Source organism: Schistocerca gregaria, chromosome 1 (genome assembly GCF_023897955.1).
Source record: "Schistocerca gregaria isolate iqSchGreg1 chromosome 1, iqSchGreg1.2, whole genome shotgun sequence".
Lineage (NCBI taxonomy): Eukaryota > Metazoa > Arthropoda > Insecta > Orthoptera > Acrididae > Schistocerca > Schistocerca gregaria.
In genome coordinates this window covers 420,482,502-420,500,722 of record NC_064920.1, presented here as the reverse complement: position 1 = coordinate 420,500,722, position 18,221 = coordinate 420,482,502, and the positions used below count along the sequence as shown (strand labels likewise).

Here is an 18,221-nt window from a genome sequence, read left to right as displayed (position 1 = left end):
TTCTAAATAAAGGAATTTACCCAAAAGGACACAGTTTCCACCTTCACATGTCACTCCACCCAGTTGTCTTGAGTCTAACCCTGTCTCTTCCTCTCTGCATTTTTTAAAAAAATAGGCTTATCCATATCACTTTATATTTTGTAAATAAAATAGAAAGAAACTTCCACATGGGAAAAATATATTACAAACAAAGATTCCAAGACTTACCAAGCGGGAAAGCGCCGGCAGACAGGCACAATGAACAAAACACACAAACACACACACAGAATTACTAGCTTTCGCAACCGATGGTTGCTGCTTCAGGAAGGAGAGGGAAAGACGAAAGGATGTGGGTTTTAAGGGAGAGGGTAAGGAGTCATTCCAATCCCGGGAGCGGAAAGACTTCCCTTAGGGGGAAAAAAAGGACAGGTGTACACACGCGCGCGCGTGCGCGCTCCCACACACACACACACACACACACACACACACACACACACACACACACACACACACACACACATATCCATCTGCACATACACAGACACAAGCAGACATATTTAAAGGCAAAGAGCAAGGGCAGAGATGTCAGTCGAGGCGGAAGTCCAGAGGCAAAGAAGTTGTTGAAAGACAGGTGAGGTATGAGCGGCGGCAACTTGAAATTAGCGGAGGTTGAGGTCTGGCGGATATCGAGAAGAGAGGATATACTGAAGGGCGAGTTCCCATCTCCGGAGTTCAGATAGGTTGGTGTTGGTGGGAAGTATCCAGATAACTCGGACGGCGTAACACTGTGCCAAGATGTGCTGGCCGTGCACCAAGGCATGTTTAGCCACAGGGTGATCCTCATTACCAACAAACACTGTCTGCCTGTGTCCATTCATGCGAATGGACAGTTTGTTGCTGGTCATTCCCACATAGAAAGCGTCACAGTGCAGGCAGATCAGTTGGTAAATCACGTGGGTGCTTTCACACGTGGCTCTCCCTTTGATCGTGTACACCTTCCGGGTTACAGGACTGGAGTAGGTGGTGGTGGGAGGGTGCATAGGACAGGTTTTACACCGGGGGCGGTTGCAAGGGTAGGAGCCAGAGGGTAGGGACGGTAGTTTGGGGATTTCATAGGGATGAACCAAGAGGTTACGAAGGTTAGGTGGACGGCGGAAAGACACTCTTGGTGGAGTGGGGAGGATTTCATGAAGGATGGATCTCATTTCGGGGCAGGATTTTAGGAAGTCGTATCCCTGCTGGAGAGCCACATTCAAGGTCTGATCCAGTCCCGGGAAGTATTCTGTCACAAGTGGGGCACTTTTGGGGTTCTTCTGTGAGAGGTTCTGGGTTTGAGGGGATGAGGAAGTGGCTCTGGTTATCTGCTTCTGTACCAGGTCGGGAGGGTAGTTGCGGGATGCGAAAGCTGTTTTCAGGTTGTTGGTGTAATGGTCCAGGGATTCAGGACTGGAGCAGATTCGTTTGCCACGAAGGCCTAGGCTGTAGGGAAGGGACCGTTTGATATGGAATGGGTGGCAGCTGTCATAATGAAGGTACTGTTGCTTGTTGGTGGGTTTGATGTGGACGGATGTGTGAAGCTGGCCATTGGACAGCTGGAGGTCAACATCTAGGAAAGTGGCATGGGATTTGGAGTAGGACCAGGTGAATCTGATGGAACCAAAGGAGTTGAGGTTAGAGAGGAAATTCTGGAGTTGTTCTTCACTGTGAGTCCATATCATGAAGATGTCATCAATAAATCTGTACCAAACTTTGGGTTGGCAGGCTTGGGTAACCAAGAAGGCTTCCTCTAAGCGACCCATAAATAGGTTGGCATATGAAGGGGCCATCCTGGTACCCATGGCTGTTCCCTTTAATTGTTGGTATGTCTGGCCTTCAAAAGTGAAGAAGTTGTGGGTCAGGATGAAGCTGGCCAAGGTGACGAGGAAAGAGGTTTTAGGTAGGGTGGCAGGTGATCGGCGTGAAAGGAAGTGCTCCATTGCAGCGAGGCCCTGGACGTGCAGGATATTCGTGTATAGGGAAGTGGCATCAATGGTTACAAGGATGGTTTCCGGGGGTAACAGACTGGGTACGGATTCCAGGCGTTCCAGAAAGTGGTTGGTGTCTTTGATGAAGGATGGGAGACTGCATGTAATGGGTTGAAGGTGTTGATCCACGTAGGCAGAGATACGTTCTGTGGGGGCTTGGTAACCAGCTACAATGGGGCGGCCAGGATGTTTGGGTTTGTGAATTTTAGGAAGTAGGTAGAAGGTAGGAGTGCGAGGTGTTGGTGGGGTCAGGAGTTTGATGGAGTCAGGTGAAAGGTTTTGTAGGGGGCCTAAGGTTCTGAGGATTCCTTGAAGCTCCGCCTGGACATCAGGAATGGGATTACCTTGGCAAACTTTGTATGTAGAGTTGTCTGAAAGCTGACGCAGTCCCTCAGCCACATACTCCCGACGATCAAGTACCACGGTCGTGGAACCCTTGTCAGCCGGAAGAATGATGATGGATCGGTCAGCTTTCAGATCACGGATAGCCTGGGCTTCGGCTGTGGTGATGTTGGGAGTAGGATTAAGGTTTTTCAAGAAAGATTGAGAGACAAGGCTGGAAGTGAGAAATTCCTGGAAGGTTTGGAGAGGGTGATTTTGAGGAAGAGGAGGTGGGTCCCGTTGTGATGGAGGACGGAACTGTTGCAGGCAGGGTTCAATTTGGATAGTGTCTTGGGGAGTTGGATCATTAGGAGTGGGATCTGGATTATTTTTCTTCGTGGCAAAGTGATATTTCCAGCAGAGACTACGTGTGTAGGACAGTAAATCTTTGACAAGGGCAGTTTGGTTGAACCTGGGAGTGGGGCTGAAGGTGAGGCCTTTGGATAGGACAGAGGTTTCGGATTGGGAGAGAGGTTTGGAGGAAAAGTTAACTACTGAATTGGGGTGTTGTGGTTCCAGATTGTGTTGACTAGAATTTTGAGGTGTTGGGGGGAGTGGAGCTGGAAGTGGGAGATTGAGTAGATGGGAGAGACTGGGTCTGTTTGCAATGAGAGGAGGTTGAGGTTTGTTGGAAAGGTTGTGGAGGGTGAGTGAGTTGCCTTTCCGGAGGTGGGAAACCAGGAGATTGGATAGTTTTTTGAGGTGGAGGGTGGCATGCTGTTCTAATTTGTGGTTGGCCTGTAGGAGGATGCTATGTACAACCGGTGTGGATGTGGGAGAGGAAAGATTGAAGACTTTGATTTGGGATAGGAGTTAACGGGTGTGTTCATTGGCCGAGTCGATGTATAGGTGAAGGATTAGGCGGGTGAGGGCTATGGATTGTGCTGTTTGGAACTGGTATAAGGACTGATGGAAAGAAGGATTGCAGCCAGAGATGGGAACTTTAAGTGTGAGGCCTTTGGGAGTAATGCCAAATGTCAGACAAGCCTGAGTAAATAAAATATGGGAGCGTAATCTGGCTAGGGTGAAGGCATGTTTGCGGAGGGAATGTAAATAAAATTTAATGGGGTCGTTGTAGAAATGTTGTGAGGTTGACATGGTATTAGAAGGTGGAAAGGGTAATATGAGGTTAAAGTGAAAGTAAATAGAAATTTAAAAATGAGAGATCCATCACCTTTCTTCATTAGAGTCAATTTAAAATCTCACCTCTCTCTAATCATTTCTTTGCGCCACGATTTTTATGTATTACTCTACCCTCCCAGTCCATTTAATTTTTATATCATTTTATACACCATCCAAAACCAATTTACCATGGCATTGTTACACTGATGCTATTATCATCAGCATTACTATAACAAATAATTAAATTATTCAACTTTATTTGTTTGCATTTGTTCATGGTGCTGTTTTTAGGTTATGTAACTACACAGAGTTCTGAGACTGATTTTATTCCTGGTGTATAAACAATGTCAACTCAGTAACTAGATGGCATCTTGAACAAACAATGTGCATTCAACCAGTCAGCTGTGAGCAGACAGTGTTCAGTAGTGGATGTGTAGCCATAGTGTGTCAACATTATTGTGTCACAAAACACAATGTAGGAACAACTCTAAATCAAGTTTTCAGGGCATTCCCCAGAACGTTTAAAGAAGAAACAAGTTTACAAACCTTTCACAAAACAATAAAGTGCACAAATTCATGAGACAGGGTCTACACTTTGATGACGTAACTGACATCCAAGCCAAAGTGACACATAAATTGAACAATCGTAAAGAAAGGCTTTTCTGACAGTTTAGCATGGTTGTTAATGTTTGGGTGTTACACTCAAGTACGGGGAGAGGAGGGGGGGGGCAGAGGAGAGGGTGACTATTTAGCAAACCTGTACTTGTCTCTACTTTTTTAATAATCCACTCTTGAAATTTTCTGGGCTATCGGGGCATGTATCTCACCTTTATTGGTTCTAGTTTCTATGTCCAGAACTTTGGGTTAGTTTTATCAAACAGCAGCTCCAGCTGCACAACACATAGTCCTTTCCCAAGTGTTAAATCACAGCAGTGGCCTTGTTATATGTGAGAATGCTGAGGGCATACATCTTCGTGTCAGTACTGCACCAGAAATGAGTGATACAGCCTGCTTCATATTTGCTGTTCTGCCTATGAGCAAATCCTATCCTCCATGAAATAGTGAGATATCCTTACGATACACCCCCGTCCCCCCAACTCTGCACAATCTCCCAAATGTAAAAGATAGTGTTGTGCACATGTATCTCTCTTCCGCTTCCACTGCCATCCTCTTTCTAATTAGTTCAAAGTTCTGTAAAAGAAGGATTAAGCATTAATTTTACAGCATTTATTCAACCCTTCCAATACTTCTGTCACATTTCACAAACACTCTTTCTTATGCAGTCATTGTTCTTTCTATTAAATTCCAGTATTTTATTCAACTTTTCAATGTCTTTGAAAGACAACTCAAAATGACTGTGTAAGTTGTTCAAATATTTCTGAAATTTGCATTTTGCTATTGTGTTTTATATTTTATTTGCAAGAATTAAGTACATGCAATTACTGCAAGCATTACAACCAAAATACTTATAAGCCAGCAATCTACAACAAACAGAACATGCCATTTTTCCCATACAACTACTATGTTTTTCAATCTTTCATCAGATCATCGTAATTTGTATTTGGACGTACAACAACTGTTTTCCCAAATTAAAGAGGCTCTGTACAGATGTATTTTTAATTCTCTTCCAGAACAGTTCCAATGCATAAACAAAAACAGGCTCTCAAGTCACACGACCTTATTCCTTGTAAGTAACTTAAGAGGGGACCACTCACTAAATAGCAGAAGCACTGAGTTTCAATAGGTACGTACAAAAGAGAAGAAAAACTCTCTCTCTCTCTCTCTCTCTCTCTCTCTCTCTCTCTCTCTCTCTCTCTCTCTCTCTGATCACCACATTTCATATTTATTATTCATTATTTAATATTGTGTGAAAGAACTGCAGATTACATACTAATTGATACTGAACATAATGCATCATCAACAAAATCACAAATTTTAATAATTTGTAATATGGTAACATGTTTCCAAGTTTATAATTAGCTAAATGAAAATTGTCAAAAGTAAAAGAATGTTAACTCAATTTTGTATCAAGTATTTTCATATAAAATAATCAGTTTTAAAGTTCTAGGGTATTGGCATTAAAATATAAAGACTGTTTAGTAATGTACAACAAAGTAGAAAGTAACTTGCTGAACTAAAAAATTTAGTGCTTATGCAAGAACATGTGTAAGTGTTAGTAATTGAAAAATTGTAGAAAACTAGACATTTTGGGAACTAATTTTCATATTTTTACAAAATTTTGAATGAAAACTAGATCATTTAAGAAAATAAACTGTGTCATAATTTTCCTCATTACTGTGAAACATTACGTTGCACTCAGGTTTTCATGAATATGTAATTTTTTGTTTTAACTTTACAAAAGTAATGTTTCCTGAGTTTAGCATTATGGATTATTATGTTTTCATATAAGGTCTGGTGCAAGGTCAAACAAGTAAAATTCAGACACTATATCACAGTTGGCTACAGCATAAACAAATGAGAACTTGGAGCATACACAACACACAGTGAAGTGCACAAAGCATTTGCTAACTGCTGCAGAGACATTCCTTCTTGGGGCTGGTAGTGCCATAAACATGGTAGTTTAAGCCCACCCTCTACCAGTATCATAACCAACCACAGATTGAACCACCCCCCCCCCCCCCCCCACTGTCTATATAGTGTTTGAATATTAGTTGTTAGATACTTCTTTTATTTCGTTGTGTAGTGTAATATAAAACAACTGCATTTTAATATCCTATATAGAATTTGAATTTTTCAGTAAAGTGGAATCAATGATTATGAGAAATCGCAAATTTATCTATTCCATCAGGAAAGAATAAATGGGAAGAATATATTCACATATTGTCAACTTATTATTTATGATAAAGACACTTGGACCTCTTTACTCAATGTGGAAGTTAATATTATTTTTGCTCTACAGATATCCGATTAATTGGTTGTATGTGATGATACGTTTTGGGTTGCTGTACCAACAAAATCACCTGCTAAATGAGACTGCGATATGTATTTTTGCAAAAGACAGATAATTTTCCATTGAAGTAATCAAAAGTTATTCCAGAATGTCCATCCTGAAGAAAGATAAAATATTTATACTGATATTGCTACATATTTCATTATAACACAGTCAAAAGATTTTAATTCTCTTGGAAGATTGGATTACTTGCAAACTACAGATGATACCTGAATACTGAAGTGAAATGTGGCAAACTGCACTGCCATTCCAGAAGAAGGCCAGAGAAAATAAGTTTTGGATAAGATCTAGATAATTCAGTGGGTGAGCCTGGTGACTGAAGTCAGACATCTTGATTTCAGAATTTGGCACACATTTTTTAATCAAGAGAGTCTTAAAATATAGATGTAATTTGTTTGTTTATTTATTAACCTATCTATGAAATCATGTTCACAATGTGCGACTCTGTCAAGGAGGCACCAATCTGAAGTTGTAGCCAACCTAGCTTTTTTATATATTTTTCTTTTTGGTAGTCTAACAGTATCATTTAATGGACATTTTTCAAGTTCGGAACGCAGGAAAACAATGGGTATAACGATACACTTTCATCAACTCAGCAACTTACCAGGATGATTTAAATAGTAATAAAAAATGATTTAGCCAGCATAATATCTTGTCTCGCATAAAAATGTTTTGTATTCTCCATCGTGACAAGAATGTGACAGTTGCTCATCCATAATGAGGCAGTGTTATGGCTGTGAATGTGACCATAGAGACACACTGCTAACTTTTGCGGGAACTTATGCTGCATATCAATGACAGCATCCATTTTCAATCTCACCTCCTTGGGATGAAAATAACACACAGAGTTTCACAAACTTAATACCTCTAAAATGGTGTTAACAGTGTGACCACCCTCTATCGTCCTATCAACAACAAATTAATGTAATCATTGTTACAAACAACCTTGCAAGAGATTTTAAGAAGAGAGCATTTTGAAACAAAATACAAATCCTAATTATTGAACTGGTGTGAATATTATTATTTACATACAACTTTCATCTCAGCCATTTGTAACCACATGCAGAGGGATAATTCACCTTGTTAGTAACTACTCTGCAAGAGTGATTTCTGAAAATGAATTTCAGAGACGTGAGACCTTAACTTTTCCCGGCGAATCGAATGTTCAAATAACTTATGGGTTTTGCTGCCGGGTGATGTCACCGAATACTGCCGATATTTCGACAGGAGCACACCCTGCCATTCTCAAGGCACAAATGCAAGGAAGAAACAATGTGCAAGCAAATTTAATACCTCGGTTCACAGAGGAGAAACAAGGAAGACACCACACACAGAACAAGTGTCAACACAACCAAAGATAACCAACATCAGAAATATCGATAGTTACTATTAATTAAACAGGTGAAGTCGCACTAATTCTGTCCCTCTGTTTTTTTGGTGAGAGACAGAGCTGGATTCCAAGCAGCATTTAAACAAAATCCACTATCCCTGTTAATAAGGTTGCTTGATAGTCTGATTTCAACAGCTTCCTTAATAATTTGCTCGAGCAAATCCGCTATTGCAGAACATTGCCTTGACACCGGTCACCAGTCATCCCATTGAATACAACAACACGGAGATTCTGGCTTGCACGTCTAGCTATTGGGATAGTGTTATTAAGGAAGCTGTTGAAATCAGACTATCAAGCAACCTTATTAACAGAGATGGTGGATATTGTTTAAATGCTGCTTGGAATCCGGCTCTGTCTCTCATAAAAAAAACAGAGGGACAGAATTAGTGCTACCTCACTTGTTGATTAATAGTAACTATCGATATTTCTGATGTTGGTTATCTTTGGTTGTGTTGACACTTGTTCTGTGTGTGGTGTCTTCCTTGTTTCTCCCCTGTGAACCGAGGTTATTAAATTTGCTGCACATTTTTTCTTCCTTGCATTTGGGCCTTGAGAATGGCAGGGTGTGCTCCTGTCGAAATATCAGCGGTGTTCGACGACGTCACCCGGCAGCAAAACCCATAAGTTATTTGGACTTCAGAGACTTTTGAAGACTCTTTCAGGTTATAAAGCTGGTAGTTACCTCTTGGAAAGAATATTTTTCCACCGACTGCAGCACTTCATTATGTCTATTAGTGCCCCCTACAATATAAAGATGGTCATTCAGGACTGCAACACCCATCTGACTTCGGGGAACCGACATAGGTCGCAAATTTGCCCATTCCTTAGTTACAGGATTATAGCTGTAGAGCTCTCTTCCATGGCGGCTACGATGTGTACAACCACCAACCATGTAGATCAAACCTAAGGAGAAAGAAAAATAGTGAGTTTAATAGTTTCTAGAATAACAGGAAACAACAAATGCAAAACCATTAATTTAGCATTCATTAGAGCAACAAATCTAAATCATGGCAGTGTTTCACTAGACACAGATCCTTGGATTAACTATGTAAGTAGTAGGTGACACACTATAATTATCAGTACTGTATTACCTGTCAGTGAGTTTTATTACTAATCATGGACATCTAAATGATACTTACCTTCAAAAACATGAGTGTATAACTAGAAATTTGCAAAAATTTCCAGTGTCATCTAACAATGTAAAGCATTGTGCTACAGTATTGGCTAAAAAATGGCATCTGACAAAACAACAATGTGATTCTGTAGGAGGACAGAGGAGAGGTCATGGAAAGTACGACAATGAATTTCTACAGAATTGTCTAGAAACAGTTACAGAATCCACATTTGAAAATAATATAAAGATTCTCTGTCAGAAGAATAATATTAAATAGATTACAGCATAATCAGAGCTGTGTGTAAACATCCCAGCATGGAGCTTATAGAATCCACTCATTTAACAAAACACCACACCATTTAAATTAGAAGTGTTGGAACATTATCTGACCTTACATTCTGCAGAATGTATACTTCTCATTTGTTGTCAACAAATAAAATATATTCAATGGTGATTTGCAATCATTACACCACCAACATAGTAAACTGCAAGACTCATCTATCTTGAGGCAATTCAAAGAACTCCACGTAGCTAAAGTAACCAAGAGGTAGCTGGGCATTCCAGCCATTTTTCACCACAGTGGTAGAAATGTGTTACTTGTGATTAATATGTGTATTACTTAATGCAAAGCTCACACAGGTGAAGAAGGTTCCGGGATCTGCTGCTGGATCACATTGAGTACATTTCACAATATTTCACCAAGGCAATAGTTTGACATCATCATTGTGGGGAGACTGGCACTTGCTACTTGCCTGTGGTAACCAGTTGCAATTACCTGGTGATGTCAAGTAGTTGTCTTGAAGAAAAATCATGATCCAGTGGCAGTCCCTTGAGCACATTTGGAACAAATCAATCTGTATGTAATGTCACAAATCATAATTTCTCTTGTCTTATTCTCACAATCCTTATATGAAATATACGTATATTACACATATCCATATATTACACAGTCTTCTAAATTCACCAAATAAGGTGTCATGAGAATAAAGTTACCTCTCTTTTTGGAATTACCATGAAAGTTAACGCTGATCTGCTATAATCTTATCAGCATGGGTTACGCTACAATCCCATCAGCTGAATTTTTTGTATGTCTGCTGCGATGCCTCCTAGGTTAAGTACCAAATACTGAAGTGAAATTACAGAACTGGTGACACTAGTATCCTAATGGAGCATATTCTGAAAGTGTGGTCATTTGTTTATATTTAAATGACGGCAGCCCAGAATAAAGTAACATGAATGCAGTACCTTCTGCTGATCATTTACGAAACAGTAGCAGGCACTGTTTTGATTTGGTTGTTGTTTGAGTGTGGGTCAAACCAGATAACAATGATGGCTTCAACAATTATTGCTCCCAAGAGTTGCTAAGTGTGTGACGCAACTAAATTTGTAGGGGCAAAAGGATCTACCACTGCCAAAATTACTCAAGAGCTGGCCTACAGTAATGGGTGAACAAAAGATTAGACAGTATTCAAGGCTAAAACTGATCATACAAAGTGAATTATGAACAACAAAGCACATGATGAACAACAAAGTGCATGGTGAACAGCAAAGTGGCAGCCCAGTATCCAAACTGATGAAATCATGAAACAAGTGGACCAAAACCAGGGATCACCCTAGTGTAGATATGGGCAAAAATGGGAAAATCCATTGACATAAGCAACTACGCAAAGCCTGTGAACGAGTAATTTGAAAACAGTAAAAACGGTACATGCTACTGTCACGAGCATCTATGGAAAGAGGTAGAAGCACAGTGAAACTACCAATAGGTGCTAAATGGTTGGGTGTCAGTGGTTCTTCACTCGAACATGGGATTCAAAGGTCTGTCTGCTCTGTGAAGCAGGATAGCTGGTAATCTGTGGTATCTGTGCTGAGAGCACAATGCTGGCACATGCAGAAGTGTTTCACAGCACATTGGTCATGGAGTTCCGTAGCAGATCACTCCAACATGTTCACATGTTGACCCAACAACATCATCAGTTACAACTGTGGTGGGCATAGGACCATCGGGATTCAACCATTGATCAATGGAAAAGTGTTGGCTGGTGAATCTCATTTTTCCTACACTAGGTTGATGGTCATCTCCACAAACGCCATCATCGAGGTGACCAGTAGCTCAAAACATGCAGTGTGCCATGGACACAGGCAGGTGGGAGCAGTATTATGCTATAGGAGACATTCTGTTGTGCTTGCATGGGACCTGTGACAGTAATCGAAGGCATGCTGACAGCTACAAACCAGCTACATCTATTCATTTTTGATGTCTTCCCAGATGACAGAGATGTCATTTTCCATCAGTGTAATTGTCGACGTCTTGGAGACAGAATCATGGTAGAGTGGTTTGAGGAGTATTATAGTGAACTCATCTTGATGTCTCATGACCAAATTCACTTAATGCAAATCCCATGGAACCCATTTGGGTTGCTATCGGGCACCATCACTGCCTACACATATTAACGGCCTACTATTTGCACAAATTACATGACATGTGCTTAGACATCTAATGCCACGTATCTCCACAAACCAACCAAGAAACTGCCAAATCCTTGATGTATTTTATTCCAAAGACAGACAAACAAGCTATTAAGCAGATGGTCATAACGTTTTGGCTCATCAGTGTGTGTCCAAGTGAGCAGCACTTATATAAAATAAACAGCAAATTAGGTACGAAAAAATTTATGATCAGTGCGAGAAAATGACACAGATTCTGAGCTACCAGCACAATCCCGCAATGAGGCAGTTACCTATGAGATAATTGGTGTTCAATAAGCGGTTGATCAGGGATCTGATGCAACTGCACTATTTAATGCTTTGAGTGGGTCTTTACTGTGAGGTACCACCTGTATGTGGCCACAGAGTGATACAATGAAAAGTTGATGTTATTGCTGTTTTATTCAACAGTGATTCTGCTCTATATGTTTATCCTGATAACAAAAAGACTGCTATTCTTTCTGTGTGTAATGAAAAACAGTGCATCTGATTGAGGGTTAAAGATAATCTTGGCCTGAGAGCACTGGGAATTTATAGTATTCCTTGCAAGTGTGACAACGAACCAGGTGAAAAAAAACTATGATCAGTGCAAAAAAAATGACTCAGATTCTGAGCTACCAGCACAATCCCACAATGATGCAGTTACCTATGAGATAATTGGTGGTCAATAAGGGACCAGTGATCTGATGCGACTGCACTGTTTAATGGTTTGAGTGGGTCTTTACTGTGAGGTAACATCTGTATGTGGCCACAGAGTGATACAATGAAAAGTTTATGTTATTGCTGTTTTATTCAACAGTGATTTATCTCATACAATGAAGTTTATTTTATCGGTGTTTAGTTACTATAATACACTCCTGGAAATTGAAATAAGAACACCGTCAATTCATTGTCCCAGGAAGGGGAAACTTTATTGACACATTCCTGGGGTCAGATACATCACATGAGCACACTGACAGAACCACAGGCACATAGACACAGGCAACAGAGCATGCACAATGTCGGCACTAGTACAGTGTATATCCACCTTTCGCAGCAATGCAGGCTGCTATTCTCCCATGGAGACGATCGTAGAGATGCTGGATGTAGTCTTGTGGAACGGCTTGCCATGCCATTTCCACCTGGCGCCTCAGTTGGACCAGCGTTCGTGCTGGACGTGCAGACCGCGTGAGACGACGCTTCATCCAGTCCCAAACATGCTCAATGGGGGACAGATCCGGAGATCTTGCTGGCCAGGGTAGTTGACTTACACCTTCTAGAGCACGTTGGGTGGCACGGGATACATGCGGACGTGCATTGTCCTGTTGGAACAGCAAGTTCCCTTGCCGGTCTAGGAATGGTAGAACGATGGGTTCGATGACAGTTTGGATGTACCGTGCACTATTCAGTGTCCCCTCGACGATCACCAGAGGTGTACGGCCAGTGTAGGAGATCACTCCCCACACCATGATGCCGGGTGTTGGCCCTGTGTGCCTCGGTCGTATGCAGTCCTGATTGTGGCGCTCACCTGCACGGCGCCAAACACGCATACGACCATCATTGGCGCCAAGCCAGAAGCGTCTCCATTCGTCCCTCCATTCACGCCTGTAGCAACACCACTGGAGGCGGGCTGCACGATGTTGGGGCGTGAGCGGAAGACGGCCTAACGGTGTGCGGCACCGTAGCCCAGCTGCATGGAGACGGTTGCGAATGGTCCTCGCCAATACCCCAGGAGCAACAGTGTCCCTAATTTGCTGGGAAGTGGCGGTGCGGTCCCCTACGGCACTGCGTAGGATCCTACGGTCTTGGCATGCATCCGTGCGTCGCTGCGGTCCGGTCCCAGGTCAACGGGCACGTGCATCTTCCGCCGACCACTGGCGACAACATCGATGTACTGTGGAGACCTCACGCCTCACGTGTTGAGCAATTCGGCGGTACGTCCACCCGGCCTCCCGCATGCCCACTATACGCCCTCGCTCAAAGTCCGTCAACTGCACATACAGTTCACGTGCACGCTGTCGCGGCATGCTACCAGTGTTAAAGACTGCGATGGAGCTCCGTATGCCACGGCAAACTGGCTGACACTGACGGCGGCGGTGCACAAATGCTGCGCAGCTAGCGCCATTCGACGGCCAAAACCGCGGTTCCTGGTGTGTCCGCTGTGCCGTGCGTGTGATCATTGCTTGTACAGCCCTCTCGCAGTGTCCGGAGCAAGTATGGTGGGTCTGACACACCGGTGTCAATGTGTTCTTTTTTCCATTTCCAGGAGTGTATTAAACAGTCGATTATGACTGTATAAGTTTATCTTGTTAACAAAAAGACTGCTATTCTTTACGTGTGTAATGAAATACAGTGCATCTGATTGAGGGTTAAAGATAATCTTGGTCTGAGAGTGCTGGGGATTTATAGTATTCCTTGCAAGTGTGGCAAATGTTATGTGGGCCAATCTATATGGACTGTTGCTGATCACTGTATCGAGCACCAGCGTCACATTAAATACAAGTATTTCTCTGCATCTGATTGAGGGTTAAAGATAATCTTGGCCTGAGAGCACTGGGGATTTATAGTATTCCTTGCAAGTGTGGCAATTGTTATGTGGGCCAGTCTGTATGGACTGTTGCTGATCACTGTATCGAGCACCAGCGTCACATTAAATACAAGTATTTGGAAAAATTGGCAGTAGTTGAGCACATCATGATGTTATCCAGCCAATCAGAAGCCATCCTCTAGGTACAGAAGTTTGGAGCCTCACCAATTGTTTAACCGTCAGACTTAGCCCCTGACAATGATGATAGAGACAAACATAGAAAGCTTGGGATTTTATCTGAATTTGACACTACAAGTAAATCATGAACTTTTTATGCATTACCTTTCAATTTTTAATGCACTATCATTAAATATTTAAACAAAGTGACAAAGTCCAGGAGTTCATCACTGATCTTTTAACTGGATGTTATTGAGTATTTTCTCTTTATTATAAACAATAGTTGACATTTGTCCACAATCAAGGAAAGCTGCAATTCTATATACAAGCGCAAAATCCTAAGTCATTCTGCATTTCCTTGTGATAATTCAGCATGGTACTTAGCTTCAGGCAACCGCAGTGTTGTGTGTGTGTGTGTGTGTGTGTGTGAGAGAGAGAGAGAGAGAGAGAGAGAGAGAGAGAGAAGGGGGGGTGAGGTAGGTAGGGAGTGGGAGGGGGGGAGGGAGGGAGCGAGAGGTGGGAAGGGAGGGAGTGGGAGGGAGAGGGAGAGAAGGGGAGGAAACAAAATGAAAATACACGGAGGAGGAGGGTATGCGATGTTATTTCAATGATTACAAAGAACTAGAGTCCACTTATCAGTATGATATTGCATCCCATCTGGCCTGAGTGAATGCACTGATCATTGGGAAGGATGTCCTAAAGCTGTTGTATCCTCTCCCAAGGCAATCTGGCCCACAACTGTTGTAAATGATCCTTAATATCCTAGATACTGGCACTGGGATGAAGTTGTCATCTGAGCTGGTCCCACACTTTCTATTGGGATAGATCTGGGGATCTCACTGGCCACAGGAGTACCTCAACATCATGCAGACAGTTGATGGTGACACAGCCTAGGTGCAGATTAGAATTGCACTATCAAAAAATAGCACCACAATACTCCCTCGCGATAGGTAATACATGAGGACTCAGGATGTCTGTGACACACTGCTGTGCCATCAGAGTTCTCTCAACCACTCCCAGTCATGCCCTGAAGTCACAGCCAGCCAATGGGTTACCACACCGTGACAGTAGGAGTAAATATTGGAAGAGTGGGGCAGGTCACTGCTGTACTCTTCAATGATGGTCATCCAGGGTACTGCAGAACTGTGATTGTTCACTGAATACCTTGTGATGCCATTCATCTGCACTCCGTGCTTCCCAGTCACAGTAGCACTTCAAATGCTGCAGTTTGTGTTGTGGCAATCTATGAATGGGATGGTAATTCCCTAGACTGGCTGGTGCTAATATCCGAGCAATGGCATGGAATGACACAGAACAATGCAGGAGTCTGTTACCTGTTCTCGGATAGCAAGTGCAAATGTGAAGAGATTATGATGCTTTTAGTGAACAATACACCAATCCTCCCTTGCAGTGGTTGTCCCCAAATCTTGACGATGTGTATGCCTGCAACATTAGGCCACTGTCACATCTGAATACCCCACAAACCTTGATAATGCACGATTTGACCAGTTGGACCAATGGATACCGACAGGCCCTTTCAAACTCATCTGGTGCTGATAATACTATCTCTTATGGCATTGCTGTGTCCTTCAAAGTGATCACTCAACATCTGATGCTGTTCCCACTCCTATATATCCGGCCAAGTCTGGTAACAACATTCAACATGAACAACACTAATGCAATCTGGTTGCCACTCTACCTGCCACACGAAATTGCAGCTCTAATTGTTTACGTAACCACTGACAGCTGACATCCAACCACGTCTTCTGGGTGCTATGACACCTAATTCTAATGAAAAGTAATGTCCCAGAAAATCCTGACAATAGCCTGCAGTTTAGAACTAAGTCATCAGAAATTAGAGATTTAAAAATAATGTGAAATATCACGAGGTACTTAAAGCAATTCACATGAATATTATATGCTTGGATTTACATAAAAAAATTAATTGGAAGGCAGATTTATAGATTACTTAGCAAAGAGATCAAACAGGATTTGCAATTTTTATATTTTTATTTTATCTGATACCCCTCATATGGACATCAGGAAGGTATTTGGTATGTCACAGTGTTCTGAGATAATTAAACAAAGATAATAATATTACAGGAGGAAACGAACACTAAATTTATGTTGTCCACGAAAGAAAAAGACATCAACTGTTATTTTAAAATACTAACCATTATTTCCTTTGTAATTTTGATTTTGTTTTGCAAAATATCATACACTTGCAAATGTTTGCCTGAAGCACAAGATAAAACTTTAAATTTACCACACACCACTTAAAATGTTTCCTCCATACATCACCATCTATGGTGCCTACAATTTGCAATGAAATAAAAGGTAGAAGTATATTTTATGTACAAACTGAATTCACAGAAAATATTAATTAATGTATTTTCAATAGAGGAAATGTATTATTTCACTGAAACTTTCATTGATGACAGTTTTATATACTGAACGAGAAAGTAAGAATGTTAGTCACTATATTACATGAAATTTCTTGAAACTTGTCAATAAAGTTTCTTAACTCATATTTTGGTATAATCACTCTGATTTGCAACACATTTCACCCACAGTTTTCATGAACCAGTGAGAGGAGTCCTTGGAATTTTGATCATTTGGCAGACTTCAACAGTGTAACCAATATGTCACCATAGCATGCATTAAACAAAGGTTCGCTATGCTCCTGAAAATCGATTCACATAATGCCCTTGAAACCCTACAAGACTGTCAGTATGACTTTGGGAATTGATAGCTGTGACTCTTTCCATTCTGTCAATTATCTCTTACTATCCGATTCCTCTCCCACAATTTCACTGGGAAAAGCATCTCTTCCACACACATAATGGTCTGAGTGCTCCTGAAGCTACACGTTTAGTATCTATTACTTGCTCACTTTTCCATATCCATAACTTTAATGAATAATACTGCATGCAGATGAGTGAAACATACTGATTCTGCTGGCAACACAGATCAACTACTTGCCTGGAGTCTCACTGTCTCACACACACGCACACACACACACACACACACACACACACACACACAGACAGAACTTACAATCAAAAATTTGTTGATGAAATAGTTTCTTAGTCCCTTCACTCTTTTTAATTGTTGTTTTTACTGAAACAACTCTCTCCATTCTGAACTTTTGTTCTGCTATAGAGTCCACACACACACACACACACACACACACACACACACACACACACTGACAATGAACAAAAACATCATTTTCTCTTGTATGGTAGCCGGCCGCGATGGCCAAACAGTTCTAGGTGCTTCAGTCCGAAACTGCGCAACTGCTACGGTCGCAGGTTCGAATCCTGCCTTGGGCACAGATGTGTGTGATGTCCTTAGGTTAGTTAGATTTAAGTAGTTCTATGTTCTAGGGGACTGATGACTTCAGATGTTAAGTCCCATAGTGCTCAGAGCCATTTGAACCGTTTTTCTTGTATGGTTAATACTGACCACCATTAGGCAAATGCTACTGGTCATCTGCCATGACACCTTTGCAGCACATTGTGATATAGCAGTTTGCCAGTACTGCAATAATATTTACACTACAATTATTACTGTGTCAGCTATGGATAAGGATTATGCTCTGCAAAAAAAATGGGCAATTACTTTTTATCTTCGTTTGAATTGGAAGCTTCTAAATGAAATGTCATTTTGCAACCAGTGACGTTAACAATGCACACTTGGTACTTACATGTTCCACTTCCACTTACAGCTTAAGAATAAACACACTATGGGAACAAAACACTGAAATCTCACAGTTGTCATTGTTTCAATAAAACAGCTCTACTTTATATTTCATGGCACTGCCTCTCAGAATTGTCTGGAAATTCTCATTTGTTAGTGCATCTGTACTTGGCACTCTGCTTATCTCCATGAAAGCCAACTGACTCTCGCCCCATCCCCCAAAGGGAAAAAAAGAAAAAGAAGAGGAAAAAAAAAGTTCTGAATTTATGAGCACCAAAATGTTTGTTACATCCACTCCATTGTACAGTCTGTCTTTGCTACAAGTCTGAACGACAGCCCATGGGTGCACATTCACTGTTCCATCTCTT

At 41.5% G+C, this 18,221-nt stretch overlaps 1 protein-coding gene across 1 annotated transcript in view; it reads right to left on the bottom strand.

The window, feature by feature from the left end:
• The window catches only part of LOC126350334 (actin-binding protein IPP), a 63,512-nt gene that overhangs the window by 1,436 nt on the left and 43,855 nt on the right, over positions 1-18,221 (bottom strand). Inside the window, exon 8 of the mRNA XM_050002506.1 lies at positions 8,550-8,770. Coding sequence (XP_049858463.1) covers positions 8,550-8,770 — 221 coding nt within the window. The remainder of the gene's footprint in view (positions 1-8,549; positions 8,771-18,221) is intronic.